This window comes from Oryctolagus cuniculus, chromosome 20, assembly GCF_964237555.1.
Source record: "Oryctolagus cuniculus chromosome 20, mOryCun1.1, whole genome shotgun sequence".
NCBI classification, from domain to species: domain Eukaryota; kingdom Metazoa; phylum Chordata; class Mammalia; order Lagomorpha; family Leporidae; genus Oryctolagus; species Oryctolagus cuniculus.
The window spans coordinates 26,562,961-26,580,253 of NC_091451.1; the positions used below are offsets into that span (position 1 = coordinate 26,562,961).

A 17,293-nucleotide genomic window follows, 5' to 3' on the forward strand; every position below is an offset into this window, starting at 1 on the left:
TTGCCTCGAAGGGAATAATTTATACTGGACTCCAAAATGAGATGTATTCTCTAAACAGAACCCTCTGAAATCCTTCTTTAAGCTGAGGAACAGCTGACATCAGCTTTTCTTTACACACTATCACAAAATGATGACATAAGATCCATGATCAATCATGATAATCACCAGTAAATGGTTCCATCCTCAGAGTGTCTGCCTGCTCTAGATTTGGGAAGTCCTCCTCATTCTCACTGTGAACATCTCTGCTACTTCCCAATTTGCCTGTATCTACACTTCTCTTTGCACTTCCTATCCAAACAGAACTTCCTGGATATCGATCCCTGTGATGGAAACTTTGAATATTTTCGCTAGCTTGCCTATCTGGAATTCTGCATGCCCATTTATGCCAACAAAAATTCTTGAATGGAATCTTCCAGTTGGGCTTGAAAACACTAAACATCTTCTCCCACACAATCTGACACATCATTAAGAATGATTTAAATATCATCACCAAAATATAAATCCAATCTTTCCTTACTTCTGAAGCAATAAACAACTTCCTCAGTTCAGACTGTCACAACCAGACAGGAAAAACCTAATTGGTCTCCTTGCCTTCCATCTTACTACTTTTAATGCAACTTCCACATCTCTATCAGAGTGATGTTTCTAAAATACAAGCATGTGCCTGCGTTGTTCAAAACTCCTTCGTGATTCACTAACTGCCTACCTGAATCAAGCTCCTCAAAATGGCACACACTGCTCTTTTTGAATGGCCTGCTGCCCTCAAAGGCCTGGCTTACAGTGGCCCTGATGCACCTAATGACTGCCTCTGACTGGGGCTTCACCCCTGCCTTTTTCTGACTTACTATTTTATATTCCGTTTTGCAAAGGCACTTGGCATTTCTTTGCACTTATCATGTTGTTTCTCTTCTGTGTCATTCCTAGGTTTCTCAATATGTAGTCTTCTCTTTCTTTACCAGATTAGCTTCACGATTCATCTCAGGCATCAGCCTCCATGGTAGCTTCTACATATTTTTATTATAATAATATATAATTCTGAAAATATCAACATAGGTATCTTTTTTGAAAAACAGAGTTTACTTAAGAAGCAAGACCATTTTTTTTCTTGTTTGCTGTTAAGTTCACAGCATGTAACACAGCATCTAGGATCTACTGACCCAGTAAGTTTGCTATCAAGCTTAATAAAACTTGGAGAGTTCATGCCTTGTCAGACTTTATAACAAAAAAACAAAACCCATAATCCACGAGAACTCCTTGCCTGCCAATTCTTAAATGACCTTAAACCCTCTTCCTTCCTGTAATGTCTTACTCTTATCATTCATTGGTTATTTTATCTGGGAATCTGGTTCCACACTCAGGTGGACTTCCTGTTTATGTTATGCCTCATGGCCAACAACACAACTGTGATACAATCCCCACCCAGTCCTCTATTTTTCTAGAATTAACACTAACAGAAGAAATTCATTTGGCAGATTTATGAAAACAATTACTAAATGCCCTCAGAGGTCCTTCTAATACTGCAAGATGTCACCACAGACCACCAGAACAGCAATTCTATTTTCCATACAGCTTTTGTTCTCTGATTTCAGATCTTATCTTCAATACTTATAGAGGTATCCAGTCATAGTTCATGGGAATTACAGTATTGTAGCCCATCAATAACCTAAGCCATCTTTCTGGTAAATAGATTCAATTCCTCCTTAGTCAGTTGGTCAGCATGATATTTTTTATCACAACCCTTTTACACTGTAGAAGAACAGTTGTCTCATGCAGTATTAAAACTGGCCTGATCAGAAGCTCAATCCCATTAAATGATAAGGGAAAACTGCTCACCAAGCTCCCAAATTAAAGAGCTATGATTAAGAGTCATCTCTGGCTCTCATAATTTAACTGAACCAAAGCAGTGAAAGCTTTCTGTTCAGAAATGATAAAGATTTCAACTTGAAAGAAAATTCCAAGTACATTGCTCTTGTTGTCAGAACTCTGCAGTTGGGCAAAAGAAAAAAAAAGAACTGTTGTATTAATGCACCACAGAAGTTTCTGGGAAAAAAATTCTGAGGTAGCAAAATATGTATATTCCAAATTTCCTATGCAGGTGGCATAAATAAAAACACTTGTATTTGTTTGTCAGAAACGTTTAGGAAGGCAAAGGACTGCCATACTTAAAGTAGGACACAGGAAAATCTATAAGCTAAGGTAAATTCTAATGCTCAAGCACAATATTTTTATGATCAGGAAGAGATTTCTCGTCTTCACAGTTGGCCTTCGAAGGTGGGCCTGCTCTCACCTGCATCATCCACTGTACCTTAGTCACTTATCACAGTGCATTTTCTGTTCTCGCTCACACATTTTGTCCTTCTCCCTAGTGTTTTATCCATATTTAACCAACTGGAGAACTTCGATTTTTTTGTTGTTGTCAAAAATAAGCTTAAATGTTGCTTTTTGGGAGGAGCTTTATATGAATGCTGGCACCATCACACCTTGCCACCCTCCCAGCACAAACACGAGGGTAACTGTTCTTTTTTCTATGTTCTCTGGCTAATGTTTGCATGTATCTACAACAATATAACATATTTCAAAGATTTTTAGAATTTGTTTAAATCTAAATTTTCTCTGTTGGACTTGGAACATGCAATGAAAATTCATGACTTGCTAAGCATTATTTCCACTCACAGTGTGTGAAATCCATGAGTACACAATCACTATTCTTGACTGAATGAACTGAGACAGCTGGATGGCAACAGGCACAATGTTTCAGACGCTGCACACACTCAGTCTGCTTTCCACTCTACACGGCATTCGACAAGTCACTTTCCTTCCTTGAAAGTTCATTTTTTTTTCTTATTTTTCCAATTAAAAACAAAAGACAAAAACTAAAGCTTCCTTCTTGTTAAAACAACAACAAAAAGGGGGGAGGGCCTAAACTGGCATTCAAGTGACATGCAAGATTTGCCATTTTAGTATTTTGAAGCTGAGGAAACTAGTCTAAAAATGAATGCAGGTAGTAAGAACAGAAGTGGTGGGGGTAAACATATTTACAACTCCTCTGGTCATCGTTTCCCATATGTTTCTATTATTAGTTGAAAGTCAGAGAGAACACTGCCCTATCCTCAGCTATTGCATTTCCCAAATGCCTGGAATAGGCAGGGCTGGGGCAGGCCAACGTTGGGAGCTGGGAACTCAATGCGGGCCTCTGACATGGGAGGCAATCACACAATTGCTGGAGCCATTTCACCTGCTGCCTCCCAGGTACACATTAGCAGGCAACTGGAATCAGAAGCAGAACTGGGTCTCAAATCCAAGCACTTCATATAGGATGCAGCTGTCACAAGAGGCACCGTAAGTGCAGCACCAAAAACCTATCCCCTGCATGTACTGTAATCAGTGAATTTCCAAGCAATCTGATAGATGAATTAAACTGACAATCATCCCAAGATCTGAAAAAATGTCTTTGCTAAAATTAAAAAAATTGTTCAGGGTCCAGCACTGTGGCATAGTGGGTAAAGCCACCAGCTGCAATGCCTGAATCTCATATGGGTGCCAGTTTACGTCCCGGCTGCTCCATTTCCCATCTAGCTTCCTTGTTAATGGCCTTAGAAAAGCAGTGAAAGATGGTCCACGTGTTTGGGGCACTTTATCTGGATGAAGGAGAGAGCTGGATGAAGCTCTTGGCTGCTGCCTTCCGCCTAGCCCAGCCCTGGCCATTGAGGCCTTCTGGGGAGTGAACCAGTAGATCTCTCTCTCTCTCTCTCTCTCTCTCTCTCCCTCCCTCCCTCCCACCCCCTCCCCCTCTCTCTCTCTCTCTTCCTCCCTCTCTACCTGTAACTCTTTCAAATAAATAAATAAATTTTTTTAAAAAAGAAGCAAAATTGAAAAATTGTTCTTTTTTTTTTTTATTTTTGCTCAGCTCCCATTAAATTTAAATCATAATGTCAAAAAACCACAAAGCAGGAAAGCTATCTTCAGAATATCAAGTTTACCCGGAATTTTTTGTTGTTGTTGTTGTTGTTGACAGGCAGAGTTAGACAGTGAGAGAGACAGAGAGGAAGGTCTTCCTTCCATTGGTTCACCCCCCAAATAGCTGCCACGGCTGGCACACTGTGCCGATCCGAAGCCAGGAGACAGGTGCTTCCTCCTGGTCTCCCATGCGGGTGCAGGGCCCAAGCACTTGGGCCATCCTCCACTGCCTTCCCGGGCCACAGCAGAGAGCTGAACTGGAAGAGGAGCAACCAGGACAGAACCAGCGCCCAAACCGGAACTAGAACCCGGGTTACCGGCGCTGCAGGTGGAGGATTAGCCTAGTGAGCCACGGCGCCGGCCTTGTTTACCCTGTAATTTTGTAAAAGACACCGAGAATGGTGTAAGGATTTGCTTGAGTCACATGTAGTTGACAGGCTTTGAGCCTACCCTCATGAACCTAAATTTATTAAGTATATATGTGCACAATGATTAGTTCCATTTACTCTGACATTTGTGTACTTCCAGAGACATTGCCTATTCCAAGAAGAAAAATCTCTCTCTCCAATGGTCTGATTCCTGATATTTCACAATTTTTCCTTCCTTAATTCTCTCATTGTTTGCCTACGTATTTTAGCTAAATTATAAATGTTAAAATTATAAATGTTAAAATACAAAACATGGAAGTTTCTTAAATGCACCACAGTGATGTCTTATCCTGCAATGCAGAAATATACCTTCAAAAGAAGAGTTATGTGACAAAATATAACCAAAATATATATAAATATATATATATAATAAATATAACCAAAATATAAAACCAAATAGGATTCCTTGAAGATCGTAAGTATAAAAACTTTAGAATCAAAAGATTAATTACCTTGCTTTCTGCTAACCAGCGATGTGCGTCATAATGTATATCAGGACTAGATGAAAAAACCTACAATAAGAATAAAGAGTATTAGAAACATATTTTTCTCTAAAATTAAATTATTCATTATACCATCAAAAAGTTTAAGTCTCAACTTTAAGGAGTTAAAAAAAGAAGAAAGTTTATGCCAAAATATTCAACCAAAACTTATAGGAGACACAAATTTAACCTATCTGTATTGATCCGAAGCCCATGTGCTATCACACAGTGAATACCAAGGCCAGAGTTATGGGAAGAGAGAGCAAAATCAGCATAGGATATAGATTTAATCTAGTAAGTTAAGCTCTTGAATCATCAAAGGTTGGCCAATGTTAATGATGTATCTTAATAAAAACACTCTCCTAATTGTTTGATAATGGTGACAGTTTACATGTATGAATTTACTAAAATTGACTACATACTAATATAGTTACCAGAAAACCAAAAGTTAGAAATAATAGCACCATTCCCCAGAACTTTTCTCAAGCTCATTTGCTTCATGTTTCTGATCAAACTCATTCCATAAAATTCTCTATGCAAAATAGCAGAAAATTTCACCAGCAACATTTCAAAATTTAAGAAATTACAAAGAATACCTTGAATTCTTTCTTTTTAGGAAACATTTTCAAGATTCTCCTGCCACCTTCCTGTACAACTATCAACTACAAAGCAAAGAATCAATTTTATCTTTAACAAATCCTTTAGTGGTTTCTTGAGGTGACAGTAAATGTTAAGCACTTCAGTATATCCATCTTTTTTCAAGTATACAGGAGCAAACAAAAGTTACTAATGGAAAATATTCACAATAAAAAGTATGTAGACCAGGGGCTGGCGCTGTGGTATAGCGGGTAATGCCAATGCCTGGAGTGGCGGCATCTCATATGGGTGCCAGTTCGAGTCCCAGCTGCTCCACTTCCGATCCAGCTCTCTGCTGTGACTGGGAAAGCAGTGGAGGATGGCCCCTGAGTCCTTGGGCCCCTGCACAAGCCTTGGGAGACCCAAAAGAGGCTCCTGGCTCCTGGTTTTGCATTGCCCAGCTCCGGCAGTTGTAGCCATTTGGAGAGTGAACCAGCAAATGGAAGGCCTCTCTCTCTCTTTCTCTCTATGCCTCTGCCTCTCTGTAACTATGCCTTTCAAATAAATAAATAAATCTTTTTAAAAAAGAAATAAAATATAAATTTTTAAAATTCAGAATAAATATTACATTGCTAATATGAACTTTCAGATAAATTAGGATTTTCTAGGCCACACATTTACTTGAAAGGCAGAGTTATAGAGCAGTTACAGAGAGAAGAAAAGAGACAGACAGAGAGAAAGAGAAAGAGAATCTTCCATCTGCCAGTTTACATCCCAAATGCTGGGACTGGTTCAGGCTGAAGCCAGGAGTCTGGCACTCTATCCAGGTCTCCTAGAAGGGTGGCAGGGTCCCCAGCATTTAGGCCATTTTTTGCTGCTTTCCTAGGCACATTATTAACAAGGAGATGGGTCAGAAGTGGAGCAGCCAGGACTTGAACTGGTGACCATATGGGATGCCAGTGTTTCAGGCAGCAGCTTAACCAATGAGCTACAACACCAACTCTGTATGAGCAAATTTAAAACTAAAAAAAATCAGCATTAGATAGGCAAAAGAATAAACTAAAAATAATAACAGGCCCAGTAACAGTCCTAAAAGAGTTAATTTTCTACCTAAAGCACATTATTTCCACATTAGGCTCACAGTCTTTTCAAGATGAAATTTGACTTTTTTAAAAAATGTATTTAGAAAAATATTCCACCACTTTACCAAACTCTACCAGTTGAAATCTCACATTTTAGTTTAATACTAAGAAACTGTTGATTACAAGAAAAGAATTATTTTTTTCTTTTAAATACCATAAAAGAGAAAAGTGGGGGGAAGATGTGGAAGAACAGGAAAAAGAGGGAAACACAGAACATACTAGTTTAAGGGAAAATCCTTCTAGAAAAAGACAAATAAATGAAGAAACATCTGAAGAGGAAAAAGCATAATACCATAGTAGGAGTGCTGTCATACAGAGGTAAGAGATGTGTTACAGTGTGTTATGGTTTGACAATATCAAAGCAACCTAGTGCTCTCTGTATGTAACACAGCAGTATCAGAACCTACACTTGAAAGAGGTGCTTACTTTCAAGCAATTCAAAGCACCCTTCATACAATTTTCTTAAGTAAAATTTAAAAAATAAATAGTAACATTCCACTTTAAAAATAGGAAAACCAAATTAAATATAAGTTTTTCAAATGGGAAGGCAGGGAACATACTGGTTACTTGTACAGATTCCAGACTCCTAAGGTTTGAAGTCCTAGGTTAGCATTTAACGAGATGTATGGCCTGTCACTAGTTACTGAACCCCTCTAAACCTCACTTTATCTTCTCTATGGTGAAATTAATCAAAGTACCTAAAGGAAGGGTAGCTTTAGGGGTAAAGAAAGAGACTGCATTTACTGTACTTCTCACAGAAACTGTAATATACACTCAATAGTTGGTTGCAAGTAACATACAAACAGCAACAAAAATAGCCTATCATGATGAAAAATTCAAAATCCAGGGCTCCTGACTCCAAGGTTATTTTCTTTAGCCAGAACTGCTGCCTCTCTCATAAGACATTTTCTTTAACTGAGTAAAAAACAGGCAATTCACTGGAATAACACCATATTTCTCTCTCCATGATTGTGGACTAGATACAGTGCTTCATTGGAAAAAAGGGAAGGAAGTGATATTGTTTCCTAAAACTTTCTGAATGGAATAAAAATATGACTACCATGTAACTAGAGATTAAAATCTATAATTACATACTAAGAAACAAACTGAAAATTATGGCACAATGAGAACTCATAATTACTTTCAATTTTTCCATGGAGTCCCTAGAGAAGGTTTTGCAAGCTGCATCAATTTCCTTCCCTATCACCCCAAGAATGGACTCCTGTTCAGTCTCCAGACAAAGCAGTTGATCCTTGAGCTGCAGTCTGGCCTCTTCCATTCTTCTTAAGTGCTCTTCTTCTTTGCTTATATGTTTCTCCTAATGCATTAATAAGAAATAAAACAGAAGTTGATTATAAAGTAGAGACAAGAAATACTTGTAATAGCTACATAATAAACAAAAGAACCAGGTTAAAAAACAGATTTGACCCCATCAATCCATTTACTAAAATAAAACACCCTACTTATTATCTGAGGAAAAATTATAGAGTTCAGAGGTACAGCAGTTTTGAAACTGTTAAGAAGATACACAGCAAATAAAATTATGACAGTTCTATAACCAACAAACAAAAAGAAATTGAAAAAAATCCTTTACCATTTTAACAGCATGATGGATCAGAGTAAAAGCTGATACCACAAATCAACTTACAGCTTTACTAAACATTAGCAAAAAGTAAAAAATCTAAACTAACAAATATGAATCCTCTAAGTCTCCTCGTTTGGAAAAAAATTTCACAACCGTCAACACATCACAACATAGCTTGAGAAAACACAGCTTGAGAAAAAGACTAAGTTTTCAAGAGCAGTCATAGTATATAAATCTCCTTGAATCATTAAAATCTGTAAAAGATGGAAGTAGTTTCCAAGTAATTAAATCTACTTAATGAAAAGGGGTTTCTAAGGAGCCTTGTAAGAGATTTACAAAGATTCAGGGAACTTCTCTAGGCAAAAAAATTCTCAATCATTATCATTATAAAATTTCATTCCTAGAGAAATTCAAAGTGCTACTGTACAGGAATTATGTCAAAATAACATTCTCCGGCTGGCGCCGTGGCTCACTAGGCTAATCCTCCGCCTTGTGGCGCCGGCACACCGGGTTCTAGTCCCGGTCGGGGCGCCGGATTCTGTCCCGGTTGCCCCTCTTCCAGGCCAGCTCTCTGCTGTGGCCCGGGAGTGCAGTGGAGGATGGCCCAGGTGCTTGGGCCCTGCACCCCATGGGAGACCAGGAGAAGCACCTGGCTCCTGCCATTGGATCAGCGCAGTGCGCCGGCCGCAGCGCACCAGCCGCGGCGGCCATTGGAGGGTGAACCAACGGCAAAAGGAAGACCTTTCTCTCTGTCTCTCTTTCTCTCACTGTCCACTCTGCCTGTCAAAAAAAAATAAAAATTAAAAAATTAAAAAAAATAACATTCTCTAGAATTGCATGTGTGAACAGTGTGTCAAAATTGTAATAGCTGGCTAATGTGCCTTTACTCATTACAGGGTAGCCTAATCAACTTAAATCCACTAAATACAACAAACCCAGCTTGAATTCCTCAAAACATCACAAGATCTACACACTGAAAATTAATCATAAAAGGTAAAATGACGTTTTAGAACAAGAAACACGAATGATATTTTCTTTCAACTTTTGTTAAAATAATAATCAAAACAGGGGCCAGCACCCTGGCGCAGCAGGTTAAACCTCTTCCTGTGGCACTGACCTCCTATATGGGCACCAGTTCTAGTCCCGGCTGCTCCTCTTCCAATCCAGCTCTCCTCTGTGGCCTGAGAAAGCAGTGGAAGATGGCCCAAGTGCTTGGGCCCTGCACTCACGTGGGAGACCAGGCAGAAGCTCCTGGCTCCTGACTTCAGATTGGCACAGCTCCGTTACAGCCATCTCGGGAGTGAACCAACAGAAGGAAGACCTTTCTCTCTGCCTCTCCCTCTCACTGTCTGTAACTCTACCTCTTAAATAAATAAAAAATATTTAAAAATAATCAAAATAAGGGGCAGGCATTTGGCCTAGTGATTAAGATGCTACTTCAGATGCCCACATCCCATATGGAAATGCCTGCTTCAGATTCGTGGCTCTGCTCCCGATTTTAACTTCCTGCAAATGTGCACCGTGATAGTAGCTCAAGTACTTGGGTTCCCGACAACCATATGAGGGACCTGGATTGAGTTGCCAGCTCTTGGCTGAAGCCTGGCTGAGTTCTGGCTGTCGCGGCCATTTAGGGAATAAAGCAGTAGACAGGAGATAGTCATTCATTCATTCTCATTCTCTCTCTCTGTCCAGGCCTTTCAAATAATTTTTTTAAGAAATGAATGAATGGAACTTTCAGCCAAAAGCAAAGATTTCATAACTTGTCTTGCACCTTCTGTCCAGGCTTATCTTCCTTTTCAGTCTCTCATATTTTTACTATTTGCAGCTTCTTAGATATGCCTACTTAGTCTTCCCCTGACCACAAATGATGTATATGTAATGATGTATATAATGCTGCCTGAGCTACTACTACTTCAAAGTGGGGTGCGTAGCCAAGAATCAGCATTTACCTTCAAGGTACTCAGAATGGAATGATTAAAAAAAAAAAAAAAAGATTTTTTTAAAAGGGAAAGAGAGAGATTTCTTCTATCCACTGGTTCACTCCCCAAATATCCAGAACAGCTACTGGGGCTGGGGCTTGGCCAAGTCAGGAATTCCATCCAGGTCTCCCATATGGGTGGCAAGGACTCAAGTACTTCAACCATCATCTGTTACTTCCTAGGTACATTAGCAGGGAGCTGGACTGGGAGCAGAGTAGCTAGAAATCAAAACAGCACTCCAGTATGGAATGCAAACATTACAAACAGTGGCTTAACACACCGAGCCATCATGTCAGCCTCAGATTGGAACCATCTGTCAGCAGCCAGCATTAAGCCTGCAAAAAGCCTAATGCTTAAACTAGAACAATTAGTTACCAATTTATGATGAGAACTATAGCTGTTTGTGTCAGCATAACCAGCACATTGTCTTCCTCTAGATTCATCAAGAAAGGAAATCAAATTCTAATCAGAATATTGTTGCATCAACAAGAAATCAGAGAAAAGAGAATTCATTTTATTAACAAAATACTTAGATGACATCAGGTTAACACCATTCTACCATGTCCAGTCACAGATCAGGGATTTAGAAACCACAACAGCGGTAGCATTCCACTCTTCTGGGTAGCCTTTGGATGGAAGGTACTAAGGTCTAACTCCTTAACTTTCAGCTTTGTCTGTTAAGACTTTCCTTCCAGCTTAACACACAATTTCTACTGACATTTTCACCAAGTCTTGTTCTTATCTAGCAGCTTTTCCAAAAAATTAACAACCTGGTTCCAAAGAATATTTGGTAATTTTATACTTTACTTAGGAGGAAACAACCTCACTGTCAGGTCCCTAAGGGAAGACACTTGCTGCTATGGTTTGGATGTGATTTGAGTGGGTCCCCCTAAGGTCTTTGCACTGAAAACTCTGGTCCCAGTGTGCTGATGTTGAGAGGTAGTGGAAACCTTAAGAGGTAGAGCCTAATAGAAGGTCATCGGAGGTGCTGCCCTCAGAAGAGATCAATGTAGTTCTTGCAGGAACCAGGTTAGCTCTCTCTCAAGTCAGTTATTGTGAAAAGAGTAAGCCCAGTCTCTGAATCTCTCGGGCTGCCTATCTCACCATGTGACTTCTTCCGTAGCTCTGCCACTGTGATAGCATCTGCCTTGAGCCCCTTACCAAAGGTTAACGCACATATGGATTGTTCCTCGGCACCTGTTTCCCATATTTCTTATCTTTCAAAGTTATGCATCAAACCCACTCCTTTTTTTCCTGATCTTCCAAAGCAGACCACTCCCATAGTATTTTAGTCATGATTTAAAAAAAAAAAATTTCAGGTTGCAATACAATTGTTTGTACACTTGTCTCCTCAATGAACTAATTTCAGGAGACCATAAAACATGCTTACAACCATTTAAACTTCTACCCCTGACTTTTCTGTATAAGTGATTTCAACATCTTTTGGACACTCAAATTCAACACTATGCAGAGGATTTCATTAACTACCATCCAGTTCCCTGATCTCAGAGACTACTGAAGTTGTGTGAGCAGGTTTTGCCCTCTACATATTTAAGACCTACAAAGGCTGCAGTGTTCTCATTAGTATGATGCTAGTAAAGAAAATACTCTTCCAGGGATTACTGATGTATTCGAAGACTGCCAATATTCTAAACCCAAGCAATTCTCAAAGCTGTTTTAATTGACCTTTCTTCTCTTGCTTCCCTCATAGTCTCTCTTACATCCAGTATCACTTTACTGTGGACCCCATGACTTGTCTCTTTTTAATAAAACTATTTCCATCTTTCATTATTTTTAAGAATCTTGATATTGTCAAAAAAATCTATAAATTCAATGTTTAGCAAAGACAGAAAATGTCATGGCATACTCCACTATCCTCTGTGAGATAATTAGCATACAATATCAAATCTCCCTTTGAAGTAAAACTCACTGGAACATGGGCAATCTTGAACCTTACAAGTCAGTAGATTCAACTATCTGTTCTTTCAGGATCCTCTTCCATGACACTTCTATTGAGCATCTCAAGTTTTAAGGAACAGAGCACCTGAATGACAAAGCCGTAAAAATCGTAGCATTCGTGTATATGCTGGACTTAAATTAAAGAAATGAATTTTCCATCCCTACTAAAGCTTCTGACCTTCCAGGTAAAGATTTTTGATGTTTTCCATGTTTTTTTTTTTTTTTACTACATTTCAATCACAACACCCCACTGCATCCATCCTCTGCATGTGCTCCAAGCTCCTAAATCTAAGAGTTTCAAGTCTTTCAATTCTGTACTTAATCAGCTATAACTTCATTCATTCATTCACAAATATCTGTGAAGACCTTAACAATACATTATTCTGTGCATCACAAAGAGTAAGCAAGATAAACAAAGCTCCTGCCTTCATAGAGCCAACAAACATCCCATAAAACTGTAGCTTGTGAGAACAGCACTGTGGTGCAGAGGGCCTGCAAAGCCAGCATCCCATGAGTCCTGGTCCAATTCCAGGCTGCTCTACTTCTGATCCAAATCTCTGCTGATGCAAGCAGAAAGCAGGTCCAAGTGCCTGGGGCTCTGCTATCCACGTGGCAGAACCGGATGGAGTTCTGCGTTTCTGGCTTTGGCCTGGCACAGTCCCAACATGGCAGTCATCTGGGGAGTGAACCAGCAGATGGAGGATTCTCTCTCTCTCTCTTTCTCTCTCTCTCTTTCTCTCTCTCTCTCTAATTCTGCCTTTCAAATAAATCCTTAAAAAATTTTTTTTTCACTGTGTTCTGTCCTGTTCTTCTGGCTTGGGAATATGTATTTGAACACTAACGACAGAATCAAATGAATTAGTTCTTTCTTTTAGTTTCATATAACAGCTGTAGCAACTGAGCAAGCACAGCTAATTCTAGGGGAGGAGTGTGGCAGAAAATCGGCTGAAGATAATCCAAACTTGCTGCCAATTTGGGAACATCTGAATAAATATGGGCAGATGATAATATTTAGGCATTATTTTGAATTCTCCGTTCTTCTTGTGAATTCAGAGAGGACATCATTACAGCATCTTGTAACAAGACTAACAAAAAACTACCATATGTCTAGAGAGCCAGAGGTAAGATACAGATATTTTAGAGACTATTTAGAAATGCGGAAAACACAGTCCAATTTCAGTATTTCAGGGCAAGTGGAAACAGATGCTTGAGGCTGAGGACTATAAGGAGCCTCCCTAGAGGTAGGGAAGGAGGGAGATAAATGAAGCAGACTGTGTCAGTAGAGGGAATCCCAGAAGAGACATGTCCTCGACGATGCCAGAGCTTGAGAAAAAAATCTTAATGAACAAACTCAACACTTAATTTTACAACTCAGTAAAGAAACGCCCAAAAACAAAAACAAAACAAAATAACTTGACGAAAGGCAAAGAGCATATAACCCACAGCCTTAATTCTCTGACTCATCTACACTGGAGATGTACACATATATATATATATATATATATATGTATATATATACACACACATATATATGTAAAAACTGCTCTTGGCCAATTTTAGTTAAAAAGTGTACTAATAACACACAAAGCAATTCTACTGTCTGACAGCAGAGGTTTTATAAAGCTTCCATTTTAGAAAAAGAAATCATATATTGTTCACATTCATCTGTAAAGAAAATAAAAGCAAAGACTGCTCACAATCTCATAATACACACACACACACACACACACACACACACACTACTGACTAGCTTGGTCAACTGATCTGTAATTCAAAGGGTAAGAAATGCAGATCTAATTACATTCAACTTGGCCGGGCACCATGGCTCAATAAGCTAATCCTCCACCTGCGGTGCCCGTACACCGGGTTCTAGTCCTGGTCGGGGCGCTGGATTCTGTCCCGGTCGCTCCTCTTCCAGGCCAGCTCTCTGCTGTGGCCCGGGAAGGCAGTGGAGGATGGCCCAAGTCCTTGGACCCTGCACCCACATGGGAGACCAGGAGGAAGCACTGGCTCCTGACTTCAGATCAGCGCAGTGCACTGGCCGCAGCGGCCATTGTGGGGTGAACCAACGGAAAAGGGAGACCTTTCTCTCTGTCTCTCTCACTGTCCACTCTGCCTATCAAAAATAAAAAATAAAAAATAAATTACATTTAACTTTCAATATGTCCTCTACAATTCAGAACAGACTCAGATCCTCAAAAGTTTATAGGGAGGGTCGGCGCTGTGGTGTGGCAGGTTAAAGCCCTGGCCTGCAGCACCAGCATCCCATATGGGTGCCAGTTCGAGTATCAGTGGCTCCACTTCCTATCCAGCTCCCTGTTAACGTGCCTAGCAAAGCAGCAAGGATGGCCCAAGTCCTTGAGACCCTGCACGCATGTGGGAGACCCGGAAGAGGCTCCTGGTTCCTGGTTTTGGATCGGCCCAGCTCCAGCTGTTGGAGCCATTTGGGAGATAAACCAACAGATGGAAGACTTCTCTCTCTGTCTCTACCTATTTTTCCAACTCTATTTTTCTAACAGTTCTTTAAACACCTTTAAAAATCACATTAAGTAAGGCACATTCACAAGGACTAAGCAAATAATTAATTCACACAAAGAATATTTTCCCATTACTGAAAACTAAATTAGGTAACATAACAATGTTTCAGCCTCAAGGCCATCTTTAATACATCAGTTATGGGTGGGAGGGAGATAAGATAAAAGGTAGAGAAAGAGAGAGAACAAATAATATTAAGGGTCAAAATTAAAACTAATAAAAATTCATTCAGTTATTCAAATGCTAGCTGGTTGAAACTGTAGATCTGCATGCACCACCTAAAAAGTTTTCAGAAAGAATGTATCTGTAGCTAAGACAACTTGCATACCTGGGCTCTAAAATAAGGCCCCAGCACTGCAGGATACATCATTAAACTTTCCTAAACAAAAACTGCATCTTTCTGGAAGTCGTTTGTCTGAATCTCTAAATATGGCTCACACTTCTTACACCAATAGTGGACTTACTTGTAAAAAGTTAAGATGTAATTTGAAATGCCAACCAGAGACGAAACTATAGCACAATTGAAACAGAGGGGATTTGCTATGGAGATTACAGAAAATTTTTAAGAACTTAATCTGGAAAACCACCACAGTGAGGTTCCAATTGTCTTGTGAAATGCCCCTTCCCCCAAAATACATTTAGCACTGGTCACATCCTGTAATGCCTTTTATCAAACTCTTTTCTTAAAGACAGATTTTGGGGCCACTGCTATAGCACTTTTGATTAAGCCATCTCCTGCAGTGCTAGCATCCCACTTGGGCTCTGGTTCAGTCCTGGCTGCTCTACTTCTGATCCAGCTCTCTGCTAATGTGCCTGGGACAGCGGCATAAGATGGCCCAAATACCTGAGCCCCTGAGTACACATGGAAGGCCCAGTGAAGCTCCTGGCTCTCTGCTTTGGCCTGCCCCAGCCCTGTCATAGTGTCCATTTGGGGAGTCAATCACCAAATGGAGAATTTCTCTGTCTGCCTCTCCTTTGCTTTCTGTAATTATATCTTTCAAACAAATAAATACATCTTTAAAAAAAAGATTATATCTAATGGTGAATTTCTTATATTCCAAGTACAGATATACATAAAGAACATAGCTCAGACCTAAATCTATAAAAGGTGAAAGTGACACTTTGAGAAGCAATGACTTTGAACAACCCTTGTTTCAACTGTTGAGGCATAGTTTTTATTTATACTATTTATTGAACTCTTTCCTTAACATAGAGTTAGTAATATGTGTATAAAGTTAACTGAAAATAGATCTCAGTAAAAAATAAGAATGGAAATAGGAGAGGGAGGAGGAAGATGGGTGGGAGAGCGTTTACGGTGGCAAGAATCACCATGTTACTAAAGCTGTAATTATAAAATGTATGAAGTACAAAATAAAAGGTTTCTGGGAGGGAAAAAAAGAACACAGTTCAGTATCAAAAATAAACAAAAAAAACACCAAAGCATTATAAAATAATGGCAAGTTTGAACTCAAGAGTTCAGATGATTTTGAATAAACCTCCAGAGATTCAGTCTTCATTTATGCTTTGCCCTGTATGAGACTAACAGTACTCAGAAATAAAGAGGGCAAGGGCAAGTTATTAACAGTTCTCCACTCACAAAAGTTCAGTAACATGAAACTCCTTCCTCCCCTGCATGCCTACTGTATACAGCTTTTGTACTGCAACAGACAACCTGAGCTCTCAGAAATCTGAGGTGCTACTTCTGCATTCCCTGTGGCACCTCACACAAGTTTCTACTGCATTACCTACTACCATATGTATCTCTTAATGTCTGTCTCCTGAAGAGAATGTAATTGCCTCTCAGGCAGGGTCTTATTCCTCTGCCTACTAGAGTGTCTCACATAGCAGTTAATCAATAATGTCTTTCTGGAATATAAATATCCTTTCATATTCTACTCATTCACAACTTTTTGTGTGTGTATCCTCCATGTATCAAGCATAACAGACACCCCACTATAGAATAATGAAAAGATGAAAAGAATACAATCTCTGAACCTAAATTGAATTTGGTGTTCTAGAAAGTTTGCTTTGTTATAGATGATTTTTTTTAAGATTTATTTTTATTTATTTCAAAAGCAGACTTACAGAGGAGAGAGGGAGAGGGGGAGGGGGAGAGGGGGAGGGGGGAGGGGGAGGGAAAGAGGGGGAGGAGGAGGGGGAGAGATCTTCCGTTCACTGGTTCAGTCCCCAAATGGCCTCTAGGTCTCCCATATGGGTGCAGGGGCCCATGCACTTGGGCCATCCTCCACTGCATTCCCAGATGCATCAGCAGGGAGCTGGATAGGAAGTGGAGCAGCCAGGACTCAAGCATGGGATCTTACTTCCCTATAAACTTTTGAGGATCCAATATGGGATTCCAGCACCACAGGTGCCAGCTTTACCTGCTAAGCCACAATACCAGCCCCCACCAGAAATAGAAAGCTGCTGTCACTGTCAAGACAAGATAATGTCACACAAGTGAAAGCTCTAGCACTGTTAAAAAATAATCAGATGCAGAATCAACGTTAAACATACAGCCAGTAAGATCTGTTTCATGAGTTGAGTTGGGTCGGGTCCGCGTGTGGGAGAATGACTCAGTTCTTTAGAGATACTGAACAAGCATTAGAAGACTGGTTTTCTGAAACAAAATATACTCTCTTCCTTCTCTTTT

The 17,293-nt window shown here is 39.8% G+C and overlaps 1 protein-coding gene across 22 annotated transcripts in view; it reads right to left on the reverse strand.

Moving 5' to 3' along the window:
* The window catches only part of CEP128 (centrosomal protein 128), a 475,965-nt gene that overhangs the window by 252,648 nt on the left and 206,024 nt on the right, over positions 1-17,293 (reverse strand). For all 22 annotated transcript variants that reach the window (XM_070065330.1, XM_070065327.1, XM_070065329.1 and 19 more), the window contains 2 exons: positions 7,727-7,903; positions 4,838-4,897 (listed from right to left, as the gene is read on the reverse strand). In XM_070065330.1, coding sequence (XP_069921431.1) covers positions 4,838-4,897; positions 7,727-7,903 — 237 coding nt within the window. The remainder of the gene's footprint in view (positions 1-4,837; positions 4,898-7,726; positions 7,904-17,293) is intronic.